The sequence below is a fragment of the Colias croceus genome, chromosome 10 (assembly GCF_905220415.1).
Source record: "Colias croceus chromosome 10, ilColCroc2.1".
NCBI classification, from domain to species: Eukaryota; Metazoa; Arthropoda; class Insecta; order Lepidoptera; family Pieridae; genus Colias; species Colias croceus.
In genome coordinates, this window is record NC_059546.1 from 10,129,468 (window position 1) to 10,154,092 (window position 24,625).

At 31.6% G+C, this 24,625-nt stretch overlaps 1 protein-coding gene and 1 non-coding gene across 2 annotated transcripts; both read left to right on the top strand.

The window, feature by feature from the left end:
- The first annotated feature begins 337 nt into the window (after window positions 1-337).
- Window positions 338-414, top strand: Trnap-ugg. The gene is given in 2 exon segments: window positions 338-374; window positions 379-414. It is a non-coding gene; the product is annotated as a tRNA-Pro (tRNA).
- Window positions 415-22,955: 22,541 nt separating this feature from the next.
- Window positions 22,956-24,028, top strand: LOC123695065. Its single transcript, XM_045640764.1, has 2 exons — window positions 22,956-23,034; window positions 23,498-24,028. The coding sequence occupies exons 1-2, from the start codon at window positions 22,971-22,973 to the stop codon at window positions 23,980-23,982; spliced, it is 549 nt and encodes a 182-aa protein (XP_045496720.1). The 5' UTR covers window positions 22,956-22,970; the 3' UTR covers window positions 23,983-24,028.
- The last annotated feature ends 597 nt before the right edge of the window (window positions 24,029-24,625 follow it).

The window sequence follows — 24,625 nt, forward strand, 5'->3', positions numbered from 1 at the left end:
CGGCTTCGCCCGCGTTTGCAAAGGAAAACCCGCGTAGTTCCCGTTCCCGTGGGATTTCCGGGATAAAAACTATCCTATGTGTTAATCCAAGTTACCCTCTATATGTGTGCTAAATTTCATTGTAATCGGTTCAGTTGAATTTGCGTGAAAGAGTAACAAAGACACAGACACGTCACACACATCCTCACAAACTTTCGTATTTATATAGTTATAGTTATTATATAGGTATAGTTTTTTACGTGAAAGAGTAACAAACATCCACACATCCATAAAAACTTTCGCATTTATAATATTACTAGTAGGATATTGAGAAATCAACACGCCTCACTCTGGCGGGTCACGAGTAGCTGAGTTGGTCAAGCATTCGCCCTGGATTGGCGTGAAAGGATGCGGGTTCGAGTCCCGCCTCGTGATCGAATTTTTTCGATTCTTTATAAATTTATATTTATAAAGCATTTGAACGCTATACAACCAAAAAAATATCAAGTCCAGTGTTTTGCTTAATGCTTATGGTAATCTACCTTTGATTGTTGTATTAAGTAGATATGATTATTATTATATTGAGCTACTTATATTTTAAACTAGGTTTCAACCCGCGGCTTCGCCCGCGTAGTCAAAGAAAACCCCGCATAGTTCCCGCTCCCGTGGGATTTCCGGGATTGCGTCATATTCCCGGGATAAAAAGTAGCCTATGCCCTTTCTCGGGTATCAAAATATCTCCATACCAAATTTCATGAATATAATATGTTCAGTAGTTTAGGCGTGATTGAGTGACAGACAGACAGACAGAATTACTTTCATAATATTAATCGGAATTGCATTTATAATATTAATCGGATTAAATCTTGATTTAAATATTTCAAAATTATATAAAGTGATTAAAGTCAAATTCTCTTTGTAATATTATAAAGCCCAAAAGTATTTTAAGTGTATTTAAACCAATGACCTATTATACTAGTAGACGCGGCATACGCCAACATCATTGCACTAAAAAACAGCGTAATTAATACATACCTACTTACTAACGCATTATCACCAATACAGTTGTTCTCTCTTTCACTCTCACGCACGAGACATAATACATGTCTCACTCATGTACTTCGTAATAACAACTGCCGATTAAAATACAAAAAGAACGTCCAGCCACGACGCTGAATGGTGCGTGACTAAGTGAAACTCGGGCACTTACCTGAGTTTTTTCTTGCCAAAATAGAGAGCGGGTAACGTATCTAGCTCTTTTATATATCATAGATTTAAACACGTTTTATCTTGCAATTTAGGTAAATAATTAAGATTGAAACCTTTTGAAGTATTACTCGTGTAATCGTATTAAAAATTTAAAGTCCCAATACGCCACTTGATAATATTCAATATAATATCTCCTTCATTAACTCCGATGTTTAAGCTGCTTAAATTGAATTAAACGAGGTTTAAACTGCCATTGTAAAGTTAAATAAATAATAGTTAAGTCCCGTGTCCTCTTTAACCCATTGACCACCGAGCGGCCAGATCGGGAATAGACACAATAGATTTTCTATTGTGTCTGTGATTCCGGGGGCTGAGGCTAAAATAAATAACACTTTATTGCACAATGCACAGACAATTTACACACACACACACACACACACACACACACAAAATAAGAAATTAACACCGTACAAATTGGCGGCCTTATACGCTTTGAAGCTATTTCTTCCGGGCAACCTTCTTCCTTTTCCTCTTGTGGGATATAGGGCAGATATAAAAAGGTATATATACAGTATACATTACTAGCTTTCCGGCCGCGACTTCGCCTGCTCTTAAAACCTAATATATTATCTTCTAAAACCTGCCTCGAAAATCACTTTATTTATTTAAAAATTCTGCATGAAAATCCGGTACGTAGTTTTAAAGATTTAAGCATACATAGGCATATAGGGACAGATCTTTTTCACTGATAGATTATTATCTTTACAAGTAGGTGATAAGAGATATTTCGTTTTTCTTCTGCACTGCAAATCGAACCCAGGAGAAAGGAAGCCAGCATCCTGTGCTAGTTGCTACTATGGTTAATAATAAATATTGTTATAAAGCTGCATTCAAATTATAGATAGATATTACTAGACATCGGATTATATGCACTAACAAAATGCCAAAATAGGCATGCAAATATGCACTAAAAAAGGTCGAAATATGCACTAAAAACGACTGATATGCCTAAATCAAAAAAACTTTTATTATTTTTATATATTTAAATCAAAGATTGTACAAAAACATTGAAATTTTCTTGAAATTGAGTACCTATAGTTTTACCTACCATATATAATTTTTACCAAATTTTCGAGCGCAAATTTGTGACGTTTGTCACCCGCGAGCCCAGTGTTGCCACCTTAGATCTTTCCGGGCTAAATCTAGCCCTTTTTTGGAATTCAACCCGTGTTTTACGTTTTTAGCCCCAAAAGGGTAATCTAGCCCTATTTTGAATGGCTCAAAATTTACTTAAAATGGAGCCCATTTTGTAATTTTTTGCCATTTTACCATGCCAAAATAGGGTTTGTTTACTCGCTGAGCGTTCTGATTGGCTAATAAAGGTTAGTCGACCAATCAAAACTCCCGCTACTTAACGATTTATGCACGAAATATGCACGATTGGGGAAAAAGGCTAAAATATGCACTAACGGCGTCTTAAGAGAGTTTTATGCATTTGCATATGCAAATATGCAAATGCATATAATCCGATGTCTAGATATTACGATTATAGGCTATCGTTTGCATTAAAATCACAATTCTTCACTCAGAAAATAGGATAAGTTTTCGTACGAAGCCACAAGAGTCGCTTATACAGCTAATCAAAACATGCTTACGCTTTCCATCACAGGTTTTACGATTTATTTTTACTATTATCTATTTAACCGTCAAACTCTTTTATAGGGTCGTTTAGCTGAATGTCTTTTTATTCTCCTAATAGAAATCTTTTATTAATTTTTCAACGACTCGCGTTAAGGTTACTGCGGTTTTAAATTTTATGCTCCAATGCTTTATAATATAAACGATATTGACATAGTTTTTATAATTTGTTCTAAAGCTTGAAACTCGAATTTTAATTGAAGTAATAAAAAGAAGTTTTAGCCTCGAATTAATAAATATTCGAAGAGAATTATTGTCACCTCATTGCGTTATAAATATTGCTGAGAAAATAATATGCTAAAACATTTTTAGTATCGTATTAATTTGTGAATGTTGTTATAGAAATAAATTTAGCTACATTTTATCTTAATAAAGAACTGTATTTGGCATTATTCACCCACATAATCCGCTTAGAAGCTCTCTAAATACAATTATTATAATAAAAGTCCAATTATTTTTGATATGAAACACTTATTTAAGCTGAAAAATTATTCTGTTACGCAAAAGGTAAATGAGATTTATAAAAGATAAGGTAAAATTACTTTATTAATATTGATAAACAATAACACGTTTCTAATGTCTGTACAACCTACACATTACCTTTGATTATTTTACTCAAGAAAAATTCAGCAAAATAGTATTCCAATCGTTCGAAAGACTCACACATACACAACTCCGCATGTGTGTAACATACAAAACTTTCACACATCTAAATATAAACCACAAAAGCCGAAAAAACATCTGCCGGGGTTCCCAATACGAATCGAACAAAAAGCATATTTCTATTAAACCGCGGAACTAACATGTAAAGTTTTTCACGCAAGAAGTAACTGAACATGTAACCACTTACATGAAAGTGAATTCTATGAATAAAACCTCAATTCGACCCTGGAAGGGTCGCAATGTGCCATCGAAAGTCACTTATAGGGAATGTCAAGGAAAATGAATGGAGACCATAGTATAAAGAGAAAAGTTAGTTATCTTCGAACAAAGGTATATCACGCCGTTTGTACGTACAAAGCTTGACGCACGCACACAACGCCGATCGGTTCCTTCTCATGGACCGTTTTCGTACGGGCCGCGCCATTGCTGTGAGCAACGTACGTGTGTGTGTGTTTGTTTATACAATTATTTCAAGTAACAATGTTAGAGTGACTCGATCAATGAGACAAGTGACAACCCAGCGCCTCGCGAGTTTAGGTACCGTGCGCTCCTAAACGCCGTGAGTCAGCCTACATGTAAAAGCACTATCGTATTGGGAAACTGTAATGTTAGTGTGTGTTTTAAATAAATAAATAAATAAATAAATATTAAATATTACTTGTCTCTTTATACTGTGTGGAGACGAAACGTTATATAAGTTGTAGTAAAACCTTTTAACACGTTCCATATATTTTTACATTTAATATTCGAGGGAATTTCCTTTACATGTTTGGTAAACTGGAACGCGGTGGAGGAAATATCTATAAATAATCATATATTTAGTCGTCATATTTTCTTCATCTATTTTTCATGCGGAAAAATTAATGAAAAAACTTTATTGAGAATCTTATTAAGAACTGCACAAGATCAAACTATAAGGAGACAAGATTTTACATTATGTATGTTTTTTGAAAATTTATTCATCTATCAAATATTTATTCTATCTCGCATTGAATTTTTATAAGTGTCACATTAATACTGTGGTTTTATTTTTTAGTACTTAAATACGCTGATTTAACCTGACCTAAGCCGGAGCGCGTCTGTGTCTGCTTTTCTAGGACCTATAAATTCTGACGCTACAGCTTGCTACAAATTATACCTTATAACTTATCAAACGATATAAAATAACATCTACATAATTATGGATCACATATATTATATACTACAAAAGAATATCGCAAATAGCCTAATGTAACGTAATATATCAATAAATAGGTCAATAAATTCATGTTTGTAACTAGCATTCTTGTCACCAATCAAACGCACGATTGTAAATTGTAATAAACCAAATGGTTTGGAACGTATGGACAATACCTACAGTAAACATTACAGTCTTAATAATTCTCATATGAATGTTCAGTTAATACATGAATTACAGTGTTTAAATTTTTAAGAGTTTTGTTGGAAATTTTTTGTGAATTTCGTAATTAATGAATGTCTGGGCTTTTATTACGTCCGATGTAATATTAGCATATTATATTATTTTTATACATTACTAGCGGTCCGGCCCAGCTTCGCCCGTGGTACATATTTACGTTTTTTCTACATAAGGACTACCCTCGTTCTTCAAGGAATATAATAAAAAAAGAATTATCGAAATCGGTTCAGCTGTTCTCGAGTTATGCGCTTTTCAACACATTTTGCGATTCATTTTTATATTATACATGACGCATTATTGTATATTATTTGTATAATAATAGCTGACGAACTGAATTCAATAGAAAAAATTGTTGATAGTATCTTATCAGACGTGTAAAAAATGTCTAAACTATACATATGTCTATATAATATTAAAATGCATTTTAATATTTTATAGAGTGACTCTATCACTTCTTTTTACAAGATATTTTACAATACTGCTTTCCGAATCGGTGGTAAATGTTAAAAATATGTAATGGCCATAATGATGTTTCAAAATTGTTTCTAGAAGAAGTCTTATTGAATAAATAAATGTTTGAGTTTGAGAAAATGAAATATTTTGGTAATAAGATTAAAATATTACAATATTATGATGATAATATTACACAACTTAAACATTTCTGTACCTAACTAGGCTCTTCTTTAGCAACCATGTACAACACTTGAGAAAAAATTATTTAAATTTGGTTCTATCAAAATAAATTCTACAAGTAATACATAGTCAAAATCTAATATTTCCAGACCAAATTTAACATTTAAAATCGACACAAAGTTAGAATATTACAGACGAAATAGCATAAAGCACATCAAATACAGCTAATGCCGGCTCATTGTCAATACTGAATGTCGGCATAATTTTATACAAAATGTAGTCGCGATAGTCTTTACTGAGATCGGGACTAAGATGGATATTCTTGTATTATAAATTAACATATTATTATTATAATTGAAGATTTTTAGAAATCAAAATGGTTGAAAACATTAAAAAACAAATTTAAAGCTGCGCGAATTGTTGAATTGAATAATAGTCACCTTGAATTTATTTATAAATGTCTTAAAATATAAAACAAGTCTTAGGAACATTGAAAAGATTAGGTTAAATTACTTTTATCTGAATACTTTTTTTCCAAATTAAAGCTACATTTGGTTTTCTTTTATTACATTGCACCCACAGATAAAAAATATCGACCTGGCCACCTATAAATCACATATCACTGAAAAAAATAAACAAACTACGTATATTTTTTTTTATAATCCAACTTGCCAGCTTTCACACATCATTCTGAAAAAAAATACAACATTTTTAATAATCCAACCGGCCAGTTGTAAAATGCGTTCTATTCAAACATTCCAAGGTTCATTTTACATAAAAATGCATAAGAAAATTCGGATGACGTCACATCTACACTATGTCCTATTCAGACAATGCTTTGTGGACAAGTGGGTCGTTAGCGTTGAAAATCGTCGATATTCTCTGATAGCGGATACAAATGCGAATATAACGTCACCATATAAGATTAATGAGAAATATTGTAACAGTTTTAATACTTTTATGTGTTTAAAGACTTTTCTGTCTTTTAAGTTAGTTATAAGAAAGTGATGCGAATTAAAAATTAAAAAAAAAAAAACATTTCTTTTATAATGGCGTAACTGCGTTTGCTAATTTAATATATTTTATGTCTGAAATTTATTACAAGCACATCATTTAAATGACTCATACACATTCCCATAAGAACTAAACAACAACAACCAATGACCTATAATTATACTAGTAGACGCGGCATACGCCAACATCATTGCACTAAAAAACAGCGTAATTAATACATACCTACTTACTAACGCATTATCACCAATACAGTTGTTCTCTCTTTCACTCTCACGCACGAGACATAATACATGTCTCACTCATGTACTTCGTAATAACAACTGCCGATTAAAATACAAAAAGAACGTCCAGCCACGACGCTGAATGGTGCGTGACTAAGTGAAACTAGGGCACTTACCTGAGTTTTTTCTTGCCAAAATAGAGAGCTGGTAACGTATCTAGCTCTTTTATATATCATAGACAACAACAAAAGATGTGAAAAAAAACACACGTGTCAGAAGTGAAACTTCTTTGACAAGATTTACTCTCAACGCGCCTAGGAAGTTTCACTTCCAAAAATCATAACATGCATGAAAAAATAAACTAAAACAAGCGTACAATAATATTAAGTATATCAATTCCAAAACCACCTTACCACTTACTTAGCCACGCCACATCAATTTATCCGCATTAAGCTAACCATAATCAAATACAAAAACAGCCCACCTAAGCGATATAATCTAATATGAAAAGCAACATCTTGAGGCAATTAGCTCGCTCCAGAACACTTAATCTATTCTTGATTATAACTCTTCACCTATTAACAGGTAATCGTCACAGGTGACTGAAGGTGCCATGAGTGGGATATTAATAAATCAATATCTAATACAATGCCATCAGCATATTAATAATCTCATTCGAGACGTGATAATAACATGTATAGACTCTCGGTATGGATATGTATAGGTATGTAACGTTATTTTGTTAGAGCAGATGTATTGTATATTCCTTTCGATATATAAATAATTGTAGATGCTATATCTATTCCACTGTTTGAAAAATTAAGGCAAAATAGTTAAGTTAAGACTTAAAAGAATAGAAAAGTTTACAGTTTTTAGTTTTAAGCCTTCCATAATGAAGCCATAACTTATTTAGTTGAACACATAAAATAAAATACTTATTTACCACAGTGTTACTCAATTCTTTTATGTTCAGCAATATCACAATTTTTCCTCGATTAAGTATTTTTCAAAACAATTTAAATATTATACTCACTTATTTCACTATAATAATTCACTAGACGTTATCCTCGACGACACTAAAATTTTCTAAAAGAAATGACGTACATCTCTCTAAAATATGCACTGTAATTTTTAAGTACAAAACTAATAAACAAAACCTCAGTGGAAAAGGGTCACTACATAAAACGATCGTTTTAAAGAGCACCGATTAGCCGACTCATTTAAAATGATACAAGCTTCTTTGCTTGCCAAATATTCCTGCTTCCATGCCATGCCGGAAGGTGTATTCTGATTCTGCAATATGCTAGCATTAACATATTTATTGTCTGCTCCAAATATATTCTTAAAAGCACGAGTTTTAGATTTACGTAGTTGCTTTTATTTAAATGTTGTGGCGTGGAATTTTCTAGAAGTTTAAAATGTAAATTCGAAGATTGTGTGAGTATCTTACGACTGAAAGTTTTTTAAATTGTACATTGCATTTTAATACATAAATTTAAAAGGTTTTATTGTCAATTGATTTATTATCTGTGGCCATAAATTTGTTTTCATTGTCCCTTTTTAATGCCACATACATGACCCGGGATGTGGTCCATTAATTCACATATTATTTTAAAAGGCTATATTATGAGGAGTGTTTTTGTACCATTTCTCATAATATTTACGTAAATAATTAGATCAATTTGAGGCTATTAAAGTATTACTGCGTGTTTATTAACGTTATTTATATTAAGCAAACTAAGAATAGTGATGATCAAAATTGGTCTTGGTTTTACAGTCTTGGTGCAGAGGGAACCAGACCAAGACTAATACCAAGACCAAGACTGAGAGAGCAAGACCAAGACCAAGACCAAGACCGAACCTATTTAAGGTCTTGGTCTTGGTCTCTTATTGAGTCTTGGTCTTGGTCTTGCTTTGCTCATCACTAACTAAGAATGTATAATACAAAATTATTACCATGTAAAATATCATTAACTAACACTTATTAATAGACCTAACAAAACAGCTTTTAACAAATCGCTAAAGCATTTCAAATTTATGTATGAGATTGAATACCAGACCATTTAACAGCATAAATTTTAAATTTGAATTTCACCTTAAATCGATTGAACTCAATGCTTTATGCATAAATCATGTAGGAAGCATTGAAGTGAAAAATAGCTGAATTTATATTTAACTGCGTGGGGAACTGTGTTTTTTTGTTTAACTTTTTAGTTGAGAAAAGTTTAGTAAAGAGAGTTTTAATTTTAATCAAGATTTTGACTAGAAGAGGTTTTTAAAAGGATGTAGAGATAATCTTAAACACTGTCTGATTAGTTTAATAACGATAAAAAATATTGGAAGACGAGCTTTTTAGTTCCAGGCACTGATTAAATTGCATGTGTGTGCTTATGTATAGATAAACTGTAAAATCATATTAATCTGTTTATAGTCATGAAACCTTTTTGATTGACGCAAAGATAGGCTTATCTATCTTTAGCCATTATTTCTTCAAAATTATGCATATTTGAGTAAACATTTCTAAAATTTAAACCAAATTATCGGTTAACCGAAACATTCAGAATACTGCAGTAAAGTGAATGCATAAATAATGAGCTTAATTGGGGATGAAATCACTATGTTTTTTTGATGAAGTGCCTCAGTTTTTAGCTGGACGAATTTATTGTTTCCAATCTTGTTGAATATCATTTGGGTCAAGTTTTAATCGCTGCGGTTTTTAAAGATTCCGATGCGGTAGTTAAGCGATTTTAATTGCTTAGATTTATGATTTAGTTATTTACTTAATACTTTTTAATCTCTGAATATCTGTATGGAGTTAACACAGCATATTCAGGGGTTTATTGAAATCTATAAAATTTTATAATAAAATAATAATATCTTTTTACTGATTTATTTTTCCTATATCCCAAGGTTGCCTGGAAGAAATCGCTTTTAAGCAATAAGGCCGCCAAATTGTACATTTATTTTAAGTTACATAGTGTTTCTGTAAATTTTGTTTTTGTGTGCATTGTACAATAAAGTGTTTTCTATTCTATTCTATTCTCTAATATCATTTATTATCTTTGTCTAAATTTCATCTTCATCTAAGGTCATTTAGTCGTAGATAGTATCAGATTTCAAAACACAATGGTTTCAATCAGTCGTATTATCAATCATCATAGTATTTCTCTTTATTCATCTAAAACAAATTATTATTTTGATAAAATCACTTGATCCAGACTGATATTTATTATTATATGAATAACTATTAATTGCTTGCATATAATGAACAAAGAATTAGAACAAAGATTAAGTGGCTTTGTACAGCTTATATTCGAGATTTGTTTAACCTCAACGGACCGGGCGTAAGTTGAAGATATAGATAGTAAGTACAGAATATAGCCTATCATAGCCTTCGTATTATAGTCAGAACTTGAAAAAAATTAAATGATACCAACTGGGAGGCACCAGCTTTCAAATAACTTATAATCATCTTAATCGGTTCACACAGCCGAAAGGTAACAAACTAAAAAATAGAAAAAAAAACACTGTCAACAATGAACCTCCCCTTTTTTATATCGCTTGAAAATAAAATTAGTGTAACCAGGCATGAAGTTGTTGTTAAAATAAGACTATATTTCCGCCCGTGGCTTCGCCCGCGTTTTCAAAGTTAAACCCGCATAGTTCCCGTTCCCGTGGGATTTCCGGTATAAAACCTATCCTATGTGTTAATCCAAGTGACCCTCTATATGTGTGCTATATTTCATTGTAATCGGTTCAGTAGTATCTGCGTGAAAGAGTAACAAACACACACACATCCTCACAAACTTTCGCATTTATAATATTATTAGTAGGATATAGAATTATGAAGGAATAATACAAAACACAACATAAACGAATTTAATTTAATTTCTAGCGTTAAAATTTTAACGACTTTTTAGGGTTCCGTAGCCAAAATGGCAAAAACGGAACCCTTATAGTTTCGTCATGTCCGTCTGTCCGTCTGTCCGTCTGTCCGTCTGTCACAGCCGATTTACTCGGAAACTATAAGTACTACAGTGATGAAATTTGATGGGAATATGTGTTGTATGAACCGCTACAAAAATATGACACTAAATAGTAAAAAAAAGAATTGGGGGTGGGGCCCCCCATACATGTAACTGAGGGATGAAATTTTTTTTTTCGATGTACATACCCGTGTGGGGTATCAATGGAAAGGTCTTTTAAAATGATATAAAGTTTTCTAAAAAACATTTTTCTTAAAGTGAACGGTTTTTGAGATATCAGCTCTCAAAGTCGTAAAAAGTATGTCCCCCCCCCTCTATTTTTATAACTACGGGGTATAAAATTCTAAAAAAAATAGAGGTGATGCATGCTAATTAACTCTTTCAACGATTTTTGGTTTGATCAAAGTATCTCTTATAGTTTTTGAGATAGGTTGATTTAACTGTAATTTTGGTTAAGTTATTGTGCTTACACTGAAAACGATGGCTGAACCTTATAAGATAGATCAAAAAATATACTACAGTATTGTACACCTTTAAAAATCCGCGATGATATAAAATCTTTATAATGTAGGTACTTTTTACGAGAAATATTAGCTTATTCAAGCAATACGCCATTAATCCTTATCCAGTAATGTACCTTAAATACATTGTGCATTTGATAAAGTTTAATATTACAAATGTGATTGTTGAGTAATAATAGGTTAAACATATCCATCGAACCAATATTTTTAAAACGCGTTAATCCTATAGATTATTATTATTACATCGATTCAAGAAGATCGGTCGCTCGCTGCGCTGCAGCGCGTGAGTTGCGGGGCTTGGTCTCGCGCGGGGGCGGGGATAAGATAGTAAAATTGTGAAGCTGGTGTATATACTTCTTTATTCAGTTATCACAAGCCGATTTGGGCACGCCTATAGCACGGAATATTTATAAATACATATATAAAATTAATATTCATACATAAAAGTACAAGGCAAAATATCGGGAGAGTTTAGGCTCCATTCACCAGGTGTATAAATTGACATAATAAGTTTATTATATTTGCTGCTACGGAACCCTTTGTGCGCGAGCCCGACTCGCACTTGGCCGGTTTTAATTGGAAACACAAATTGAAAGGCAAGCTATTAAGGTTTATTTAGCGAATATTCAGGGCCCATTAAAAACAAACTTAAACTGCATAGAAGTTCATACGTTTGGTATTTAAGTCAAAAGCTAGGCTTCAAAGTAAGGCTTCGTCGTCAAGATTCGTCGAATACTTATACTTTTTGTAGGTTTCTAAAGTACCTACTGTATTAATACATGTTTGTGTCAGCCTTTATAAAAAAGGTTGAAATTAAATTGGAAATAAGCTTACCTTCTTTTACAAATTTTACACTTTGTGGTAGTTTTTAGTTGGATATTTAAATTTCATATTATGTGGCCAAACTTTATCTATTAATATTAAGCACCTAATGTATCACTTAACATGATATCTTATATAAAACAATAAATAACTTTATAAATTGATCTATCGTCTAATATAATAAGGACATTCGGGTAAATGAAATATTTCGTACTAAAAATTTAATAATTTTTAATTTACCTACTACAAAAAAAACATTTCTCTCTCTTAACAAGTTAAATTGCGTTTGTCAAAGTATATTTTTCTTTCGAATTATGCCTCTGGATAACGTATCCATGATACTGTTTAAATTTGCACCCGTAGGCTTGGAAAGTAATTTAACTTTTGCCCCTGACTGCAATAAAAGTGACGGGGAAACTATATTCTGAAGTCAATTTGAAAAACCGTGAACTCCCATGGAAATTATGACAAAGTATAACATTCATTTTCATATTGGATATACATAATATACCGGAGTTTTTAGCTGTTGAAAAAAACATGGTAACGGACAGGTTAACTTTAAAAGTCTAATTAATGTCAAATAAAAATAACAAATAATAAAGGATGCAATTAAAACATTTTTAAATGTATTATTTTATAATGATGTTCATCATCTTTAACTGTTAATATAATAAAATACATTCATGTTATTGACCAGCTTGAGCTAAAAATACAAACTAATAACCGTTCTCATCGAAACAAAATAAAGTTGCAAAAATCGACATTAATTGTGCGTCGTAATTCCATCAGCAACATCGCAAATCCAATTTGAAGTCAAACAAAACCCCAAAAGTGAAAAAAGGACTAAATCGTCGAAGTTAAACGAACCCTTGTCAACAGTTAAAGCTCTTGAGTGATTCAAGTAGCAGAGTATTCAGCGAACGATTAATGACGCATTTCATGAACTCTGCAAGGGAGACCCATGGACATTTGTTTGTATAAATGACAACTTGGAAACTCTATTGAGAGTCCATACACTTAATTTCAAAGATTTAAAAAAAATGTATTTTTTTGTTATTGACTTTACGCGAATTCAGTACCTACATACTTGAGCAAGCGTGGTCAAAGGGTTCGAAATGTTGGTATAATGTCATGAATAAATCACGTTTAAAATCCGTTAAAAAGATTTTAAATATCAAAGAAGGGTTATAATAAAACGATTAAAAAAAATGTTAAAGTGGAAAATGCAGCTGGTTCGAGCTGAGCTGGTCACCTGATGATAAGCGATAAACCGACCATGAAAGAATAATCTGTTGCTAGCTTATATTATAATAGCCATACGAGCGACAATGAGCAAAATACATTTAATTTGATTTTATTATTCTTAATAGATATAAAAAAAAATTATACACCTACTTATGACGGAAATTAAGACTGGAAGGAATTAGGAAAAGGATATGAGCCTATGTTTCAATTATTATCAAAATGTTACTTGTGAATTGCTAACTTTGGGCACAAGGCGAAGATATTTAGATTACAAAATTCTAACAGCAAACAAAGGAAATAGCAAATAAAGGAGAAATCACGCCTTCTCACGACACAGATGTGTTTAACGGGCCCGCGACAAATTGTTTTATCGAATATTACTTTCTGAGGCGCTTGACAACCAGCCTTTTCGAAATATGGGATATAATAATAGAATAAAGGATATAAAAATATATAGTTAAGTCAAAAAGTAGGTATAAATATTATGATAGATACAAAAATATACAGAAGACCGAAGACCTACTTGCTAATTTGGTGATTTTTCGTTAACTTACTCAGCTTTTATCACATACATCACACGCTTATGATTTTTTAGTATAAGTTGCCTGCAATTATAAGTCAATATTTAAAATTAAAAATAAAATACATTGTGATAATAAAGTTGCTTAACTCGATTATAATATGATCACAATTTAAAACGTAGTTCTTACAATCTCAATCATATCTATTGTATTATAAATTGTAACTGATATTCAGCTCTACAACTATAGAAGGAGATTTCCTCTTATCAAAATACACACACACACACCTACCCACACACACACTATAGTTTCTGAACTACATAATATCATATTATTCACACAGACGTATGTTATGTTTAAAAATAATAGTTATAAGTCCACGTCATGTATTATTTGTATATTGTAACTTATGAGGCTAAAAATTAAATCCAATTACTTAGCCAAGGGATTAAAATTATGTATAGCATAAGAAATAAGAGGCTAAAATAATATACATAGGTTTAAAAATAAAGTCTCAAAACTAGCTAACGCGTGCACACCTCCGCCCACACTCGACCGAATTTCCATTTTTCTAATGGAACTCGTGTGTGTTCCAATTACTGCATTAGAAGCGTACCTTTTGCTGTTAAAATTTCTATATTATGATACTTTTAGATGGTATTAAAATGACGATTATAAGATGCATATTATGCGTATTATTAAATTTAATTGACATTGTTTGGAACAGATTTTCATTAGACAAGGCACACTTTTATTTAGATTTTTTGGTGTTTATTTCATAAATAATAAATCAAACAGTAAATAAAACATTTCAATATTTAATCGTTATTTACAATTTAATATTTCTATGATATAATGTTCTTTGTCAGTATATCTAAATGAAGGTGTCCACCGAGAGTCGTAAAGATAATTCACACAATCTTTTCGCAAATTATCAGGCTGCAGACATTATCTAAAACTATCAATAAATCAATTTAATTAATTTAATTCTAAGTTTGGTAACTGTACCAGAAATCGCATGGGCCACTTTATTCAAAAGTTTCTCGTATTCCTTAAAAAGTAAACTTAACCTATATCATCAATTTGAAAAAAACCCAATATTAACAATTCTTTTTCAAATTACGCATAAATATAATTAACCATTCTAATACACCACAGTCCAATTTATTACAGCATATTTACATAAAACCATTTTATTGTTTGCGTCTAGGCTATTAACTATTCGCAAACAAACAATATTTGCCAAACGAATTGGGGATGTTTGATTATTGCTAAAGTTTCATTTCTATTTGATCCCAAGATTATATTAATAGCTTTTCAGATCATAACATCGGTTGTGTAATTCGTGGGAGTTCCTTTTTACCCGACATCGGTAGAAAGAAGATTATGTGTTTTGAGGCTAAACTATATTCCTACTCGTAGAATAGCTTGATAGAGTTTTATTTGGTTTCATTTTTTTAAAGATGTTTATTATCTGTACTGTTTTCACAATTTTGACGGATTCTGACTAGTTTTTAGTTGCACGTAAAAAATACTTTAAACTACAACAAATACCACTTGCCGCTATCTAAAATATCTATAGGTTATTTGAAATGAAATGAAATGAAATATATTGTAAAACCTTGTAGTTAACCACAATTCCTGCAAATAAATTATTTCATTTCATTTTGAATCTTTAAAATACAAATAATATCCAATTACCTTACATAAACCACCTTAAAATAAACATACTTACAAAGTTACGCATGTCGCTATCCAAAAATATATTTTGACCAATCCCATGTGACTATTTTGTCACAGATAAAAACAAACGTTACAATTACCATGGGTATTCAAAGACACTAACATTGAGATTGACACTAATAAATTCGTATTTAAAAAAAAAAAAACATTTATTGACGGGAAAATAACTTTTTTCACAAATGGACGAAACTTTGTACTTAATCTTTCGTCTCACCGCGTTTAGGACATAGCCAGATAGAGATGCGCATAAACTACCTGCCTATATTTTTTGAAATGAATCTTCTTTAGGCGCGTTGAGAATAAAATTTCAAAGTCGCATCATGGAAATACCGTCACGTCACGTAAGGCGACGATTTTGGTATCTTTGAATCCTGCCAAAAAAGTTTCACTTCTGATACGTGTACTCGGCATACACTTTATAATTTCCTTTGTACTTTTTACACGCTATAATATAGTACTAGCCGAAGCCCGTGGTAGTTCTTATCTATGTCCAGAGTGCAAAGACAACAGGGGCCTTAGACAAACGTACGTAACGCCATGGAATAGAAACTGCTAACGCTAATTATTGACATAAGCTCATGACATTTTGGTAATGGTTCGATCACACTACCAACGACGCAGACGACCACGACCAAAGTTCCAATCTTGCCGAAATTTGTTCAAAATCAATATTAAAATCTCCCGTCATTCTGGTACTCAGGAATAAAAAAATTCGAGGTCAATTAATAAAAAGAAATAGGGTTTTTTGCGATTTTCGCCGAGACGGTAAGTTTATCATACAATCACCTGAACCAAAATTGTATATAATCTAATTATCTATAAAAAAGGTTAAATACATTTTTTTCTAGGAGCCACCGTTTCTATGAAAAACCTGTTTGTTTATCCATTGATCTCAATTTTTTTTTTTCCAAACACCAATACGACAGGAAATTCTTAAATTTCATTTTTAATTGTGTTTTGCACAATTTTATTTAATTGCGACTGGATGAAAATTTTGTTCGTGGTCGTCGTTGTCGTTGGTAGGGTGACCGAATCCTTATGCAAAACATCATACGCTTATGTCAATTTCTATCGATAGCGTATTCTATTCCTTGGCGTTTTGCCGTTTGGCTAAGGCCCCAGGCCTCATGAGATTGAGGTTTTACCCATAACAAGCCACTGTGATGTGGCAGATGCCATGCCTTCAAATATTGTAAAGGTTAGTACGTATAGTTCAGGATACATCGCCCATTTTTGCAAGTGACTACTATCAAGCTGATTTTCCGTTTGTAGCTTTATTTTGATGAGACACCGAATAATTTCGTGTACGAAACTCTCGATTGTGGTAGCTAACAGAGATAACAAGGATAAAATTTTTTGATTTGATGGTTCTCAAATATTTATTACGCAATTTGTAGGACAATATGTCTGTTGAATTATATAAACATTAATTAAGTGAAAACAAAAAAATCAGCTTGTTAGTAATCATTTATGATGACCTCGTTATCGATACACTTTGGAAAGGGGGACTCTTTGAACCAACCATAGATTTTGTAGGACAAATATTTTTTCGAATAATTTAGGTAATTATCTTGAGATTGAACAAAAAAAAAATTCAGTTAGTAATAAATATTTGAGAACCATCAAATCAAAAATTTTTATCCTTGTTATCTCTGTTAGCTACCACAATCGAGAATTTCGTACACGAAATTATTGGGCGTCTCATCAAAATAAAGCTACAAACGGAAAATTAGCTTGATAGTAGTCACTTACAAAAATGGGCGATGTATCCTGAACTAGTAAACGTTGAAATTAATTTAAGCTTTTCTTTAGCAACTCATAGCTCTCTCTCTGACTAAAACCTCTAGTGACATAACTTTACAGTTACAAAACACTCCAGTTTCCAGAAACTTAGATGTTTTTGTTATCCCGAGTGTTTATTTGTGAATATCATCGAAACTTTCCGATGTTTTCGCCCTGCGGGCAAATATCCACATAATACGGCATTTTATTACTATTATCTAAGTCAATGAGATTACCTAAGTTTGCAAGTTTGCGTTTCTAAGATTGGTAAATGAGGTGACTAGGTCCTTGTGGTAGTATGTTACTTTTGTTGAATACTTTTTACTAGTGGCTTCTTTTGTGTTGTTGAAAGTTTCTTCATAGATTCTGATAATATGTGGTACTCAATCTATTGGGTGGATCAAATTTCCTTTTTTTTTTCAGATTCAGTAATACAATACGTACTAACTGTACAAACGTGTAAACAAAATTTCTGAAATCCCAGGCCTATTGGCCTATAGACCATCTTAATGCTAATATACATATCTATAAATTAAAAAATGAATCGCACAATATGTCGGTAAGCGCATAACACGAAAACGGCTGAACTGATTTCGTTAATTATATTTTATAATCTTTCTTGAAATACGAGGATGGTTCTTATGGAAAGAAAACGTAAACCTATTATACCACGGGCTAAGCCGGGGCGGACCACTAGTAATATGTATAATAAAATAGTGATCAAATTGTGTCTTATGGTAATTGGTACAACAATAAGGACATACATAGTAGTATAACTTATACTAGTATATATTAAGTATCTAGCATGAAAAAGAATAATAATGGAATAGAAAAGAATATAATAAAATATATAGATCAAACAAACCTCATTACTTCACCTATCCATACGATTACATAACATGTAACGAAACGCAAATGGCGGTAAATCAGTAGCAATGGAAATTTGTCTCGTCAATTTATGCGCAGAGAATAAATCTAAGGGGTACGGTGTTCCAATAAAGTGTGGCCAAAGATTAGATAGCGGGAGATGTGAGAAGAGTGAAATAATGTCGCTAGGTGTACTAATCTTATGTGTGTATTTATGTTTGGCTGTGTGTGTTGGAGCTACAACTTGGGTTTTATCTTTTTAAATTTATTTAATACAATATGAATAATATAGTTATTTTTTTAATAAAAGTTTATATCGTATGTATCTAGTTTTAATATTGAGGTATTTTTAGGTTCGGATGTGATTAACGCGTGAGCATAAAATTTTATCTGGACTGGTTCTGGGTTCGATCCCCCGTCTGGTCAGTCAGTCAAGACACAGAAGAAGGTTGAGGCAAATCGAAAACGATAAACAATGCTAGCTTACGTAGTTTAATTTTTCCATGTCACATCTGTATTTTAATCTATGACGCGGCAGCAAGTGTGTGTGAGTTCGACATTTCATTATCAAAACGAGGGAATCTTTCACTAAAGGCGGCGTCATTTGATTTTGCGGTTATCTACACTCTATAAGCTCTTCTATTTGATAGAATCGTATGAGACATTTCAATAGATAGTAATCAATTTGTACATTTTACTGATTGCAGATGTAAATCAAGAGTTGGTCAGCTGACGTCACAGTGTGGACTTTGGACTTTGCTGTTTGGTCCTGAAATTTTCTACCTTTATTGATGAATTTTATAACTGACAGGAAAAGATCAACGAGCCCGTCAGTTTCATATTAAGTTTGTATGTTATTGCAGATACGCTAGTTTATCTGTGATATATGATATTATGGTGATAAATAGCATTCCTATTCTGATGTTTTCAAAACGAATAAAGCTAAGGAATAAAGCTTTTTGTTTTGCGATTAAAGCTTTTACCAGTACTAAACAAATATATATTATCTATTGTTTGAACGCATTTAAAAAACAGCCAAATGAATTATTTATGATTCATATCAATTGAATAAAATTGTCAACGGACAAAAGGCCTTTAAAGAATTTTCACAAAAATATGCATCGTGTGATGTAAATGAATTATTTGAAAGTATGAAAAATCTAAATATCGCTTATACAGGGTTACTTGTAACACCAACAACCTCGCAGGACCAGATAGCTAACATCATAACTAACAACATTTGTTCTACGACTTTTGGCATAACGCAATAAATTATTTTTAAATGATTTTTTAAACTTTTATTGTACTCTCCTAACATTTGTAAGTTCTATTCATTATCGGATGGACGACGCGACACCCCCTTCCCCCTCTCGTTCGCTTCTTGTTTACGTAATTTTTGGGAGGCGTAGAGTTTATAATATTCAAACGGAAAATTAAATGAATATTTATTTTTGTATGAAAATAAAATCTAACAAATTATCAAAAGTCGTAGAACAAATGTTGTTGCTTATGATGTTAGCTATCTTGTCCTGCGAGGTTGCCGGTGTTTTACAAGTAACCCTGTATATTTTTTCAGTGTCAGAAGCAAAAAGATACGTCATAGAGTTAATTTTCCACTTTCGATTAAATTTTTTTACAGAACTGCGTAATTTTTAAACCTTTTACAATTATATGCCCGAATTTATATTTTTTTGTTTTTATGGCATTCAAATGCTTTATATTAATTATAATTAATATAATTTAATTTATAATTATATGCCCGTCAAAATAGACTAGACTTCAAAATATTACAGTTTATTTTTTGGATAAAAGTTACCAAATATTTTTTATAACATTTTTGATAATAATTTTCATCTATTGTAGTAAACTTACGAATATTATAGAGTGGAAAGATTTTTGCTCGTTACGATTTGACTCAAAAACTAATGGAATCATTTAAAAAGGTTAAATATTTTGTATAGGTTATTCACATAATATTATGTTTGTTAATGGTTTGTTATTAGTTATTACTGAATTCTAAAGAAGGATTTAATAATTCCCGGAATCTTGGTGTTTAGCTTGTTGACATTAGAGAGAAAAGGTTTTATGTACCTATCGTTTATAAAATAAACAGATAAAAGTATTTGTGAGAACATCAGGTGAAAATGAATAAAATAATATAAAAATAAAACATATTTGTGTTGAACCTACTTTTAAATTAATAATATTAAATTTTCATCCACTACTATACAAATTAATTTATTTCTGAAGTTGAAGTTAGTTGCTTAAACTATCACAAGTTTAAGAAATTTATATTGTATTTGCTCTTTATGAATCGAACGAAATATAGATTTCGTTCTATACTATAATAATATTATAAAGCTTGTTTGTTTGTTCGTTAGAACGCGCTAATCTCAGGAACTACTGAGCCCATTTATCGAGGAAGGCTATATTATATTATATACCATGCTAAGACCAACAGGGACGGAGCACTGCGGGTACAACCGCAGGGCGCAGCTAGTGACAAATAATGATGATGCAACGTGTACGATTATTAAATAATAAAAAGTAGGTGATAAACATCAATACGTAACAATTTTGAACGATTGCAATTTCGCTTAAACAGTACAATACAGGACTAATCACATAAAATAATATCATATTGGTTTGTGGTTTCAGTGTGGTATTTAAATAGTTCAAATAGCCATAATTAATACGTCTATTACATTATTAAAATATGTAAACCAATTCAACATATTATCTAAATAATGATCAAACATTTGATCATTATTTAGATAATATTATGTTACCTAATATTAAAATATAGGCATTGGATAACTATTATATATAATAATCAATTTTAATTCAAAATCGATTCATCGATTTGTTATTTAAGTACCTACGTTTTTAAACTGTTAATAATTGATTTTATGGAAACTTGCGAAATTACAAGACTATAGTCATAAACCATAGACACTCTTCAACTACGAAAACCATAAAAAAGACACACAAACAATATTCAACAATAACCATATATAACAACTGTTGATAAACTTTTCTATACAAATGTAATAAAGCTGAAGAGTTTGTTTGTTTGCCTGAACTCATTAATCTCAGGAACCACAGGTCCGATTTGAAAAATTATTTCACTATAAGATAATCCGTTTATCGGGAAGACTACAGGCTTTTTATAATAACGCTAAGATCAAATGCGGTTAGAACCGTAGGACGTAGTTTCACATATAATTCAGAATAATTAGACTTAGTTACAAATAAACGACAATTCAGAAGAATAAATATTGAATGAACAAACTCCTAAACTACATACACGAGTACACAATTAAATCGACAGAGCTTAATGAAAATTGGATTTAACTTTTAATTAACGATGTCACAGCTAATGAGTGGACAGATTCGGGGCTGTTTAATCTCCAATTAATTCCTTTAATTATCTTCACACCTGATTTTGACAACGATTTTTACATGAACTATGAGTCTAAAACTATATTATATGAAATCATTTATATAATAGGTATAATATAGTTTCAAATCAAATGAGTAAGATATTCCACCCATTATCCATGAAAAATAGATAAATTAGAATGTAACTAGCGGCCAGAATAATTACACAATAACTTAAGTTTTAAATTTAAATTTAATAAAACACAAAACATTCAGGGGTCATCACAGGGTAATCACAGGGTAGGGTTCCATCTTATTGATTACTAGCTAGGTCCCGCGGTTTCGCCTGCGTGGCTCCGCTTCTGTTTGTCTTAGCGTGATGATGAGCCTACCTCGACAAATGGGCTATCTAACACCGAAAGAATTTTTCAAATCGGACTAGTAGTTCTTAAGATTAACGCGTTCAAACAAACAAACTCTTCAGCTTTATAATATTAGTATAATTACTTTACATTTCTTTCTCAAAAAATAATACAGATTTATATCCTTCCTTAACACCGCAAAAAAAAGAAAAGTTACTAAACGATCATGTTTCAAGAAATTCGTACCATTTTTTTTATTCACATTTAAACCGTCATTAGAATGGAAATACAAAATCATTTTGGTTACATTTTATTTTTATTTGACCAAGAACAATGTTGATTTTCACAGATACAAAATGTAGAACACCTGCCACCTGACCAGTATTTGGGATGAACGGACCATTATCACGATATTAACCCGTACCTGCGATCGCGGAAAATATAACATTATTTTACATTAGAACACATTTATACAAGCATGAATACAAAATTGCGTGGCCTAATCAATACTAAAGACATAATTTACGATTGAATTCCTAAGATCTTTTAATTCATTATTTTTTTAATGAAATAACATTATAAAAGTATTTTGATAATTTATTTTGTACGTACACATCGAAGCCTTGCAAGAGCAGAATATTTGATTTTATTACTGATTTCACCAATTTAATATAACCGTCATAAATACAAAAAATACTAGAAAATTTCATTCAACGAAAAAAAGAACAATTTAGAATAGCGTATGCAAATATAGTCCAGCCTACCGTTGCGCGTTGGCGGGTTGATTTCAGTTCAACGAACAAACGACATTGTTTATGCTTTTTATTCGTTTTTCCACATACCAGCCGATATAAGCCACCTGGCTTCGAAATCAATACTAGATGACAGATCGCACTCAATCTAATCATGGTTACGAGAATTCTTTTTGTGGCAATTTTTGTGTGTGTTTTCGCGCAAGATTATTATGAAGGTAAGTTTTTTTACTTCATTTTGCATTGTTGTTTTAAGGTTTTATTCTGTATGAGTAAGATATATCTTCGATGCTTTAAAAATAATTCGTCGTAATTAGGTATTTATAATCATAATAAAGTGTAACTAATATAATTATATTCATACATTGTAATGTAGAGCACTTAACATAAAAGAATTATATTGTTAGCTTAAAAAATAAGTTTTTTTTACAAGGATAAAATTACAAGCAAACGATCAAGTTACAAAATTTAATACAAAACAACACCTTAAATCCCATTAACATACAAACGTTCGCGATCTTATATAATTATCTCAAAAGATTATTCAAGAGACCTTAAAACCTCTTCAGTACCGTCTTTGTCTGACACAGAAAATCATTAAAGAAATACACAGCAGATAAGATCCAAAGTGTGTAATTAAGATAAGAAAAATGCGTTCAAATACCCCCATTCCTGTTTCAGAGCGGCATAAATATCAATACCGGACGCAAATGGAGTACCTTAACGAAATACCGAGCAAATTCGAGGTCAAAGGGAACAACGCAATCACTGAATTCAATGAATACTTGTCGAGCATTCAAGAGTTGGCGAAACGGGACAATTTGACGATCATCTACAAGGTAAAAGTCGAAATAGTGAACCCGAAAATGAAGCGATCAAAGAAGAAGCAATCGAAGAAAACAATATCAAAGAAATACAATGTACCTTTGAAGAAGCAGAACATGAAATTATCGAACTTCGAGATGATTTTGCGTAAACGTATGAACGAGATAGAACAACAACAACAGCGGGCGGAGAATTATCTATCAACGACAGAGAAACAGAGGATTCTGTTGACAACAAAGCCGCCTTCCTTAGGAAAATATAAGCCTATAATTAGGAGTGTCCGGACTAATTACACGAAAATCGTTAGGCCTGTGAGAAACAAAGTGATAACATTGAGTTAGTTTAAATTTTAAGGTGATTTTGTAAATAAATTGTTTTGTATGGAAATGTCTATTGTTTGGGATTATTTGCTATATTGTAGTTGTACCGTACATAATATTAGAAATATACTACAGTATATTTTTTAAATAGGAAGTAAATTTCACATTCAGGGTTTCATTCATTTATATAACACTAGCTATCCGCCCGCGGCTTCGCCCGCGTTTTCAAAGAAAAACCCGTTCCCGTAGGATTTCCGGGATAAAATCTATCCTATGTCCTTTCTCGGGTATCAAAATATCTCTATACCAAATTTCATGCAAATTGGTTCAGTAGTTAAGGCGTGATTGAGTAACAGACAGACAGACAGAGTTACTTTCGCATTTATAATATTAGTATGGACCAATCTTTAACATTTACTTCCACTTATTCCCAAACAAGCTATAATATATCCTATCATGTTAACTCTAAAAAACATCTCGCATTTCAAACGTCCGCAAATTTTCGGAAAAAAAATTCCAGCCACAATTCTCCAAATTAAAATTCCTAACAGCAGTTGATACTCCGCAAAATAAATCTCAAAAAGCATTTTACGCTTTAAAATGCTCATCACAAACGAACACTAACTCATTTTTTGCTTAAACTGTATTCATTTTGAAACGTGGT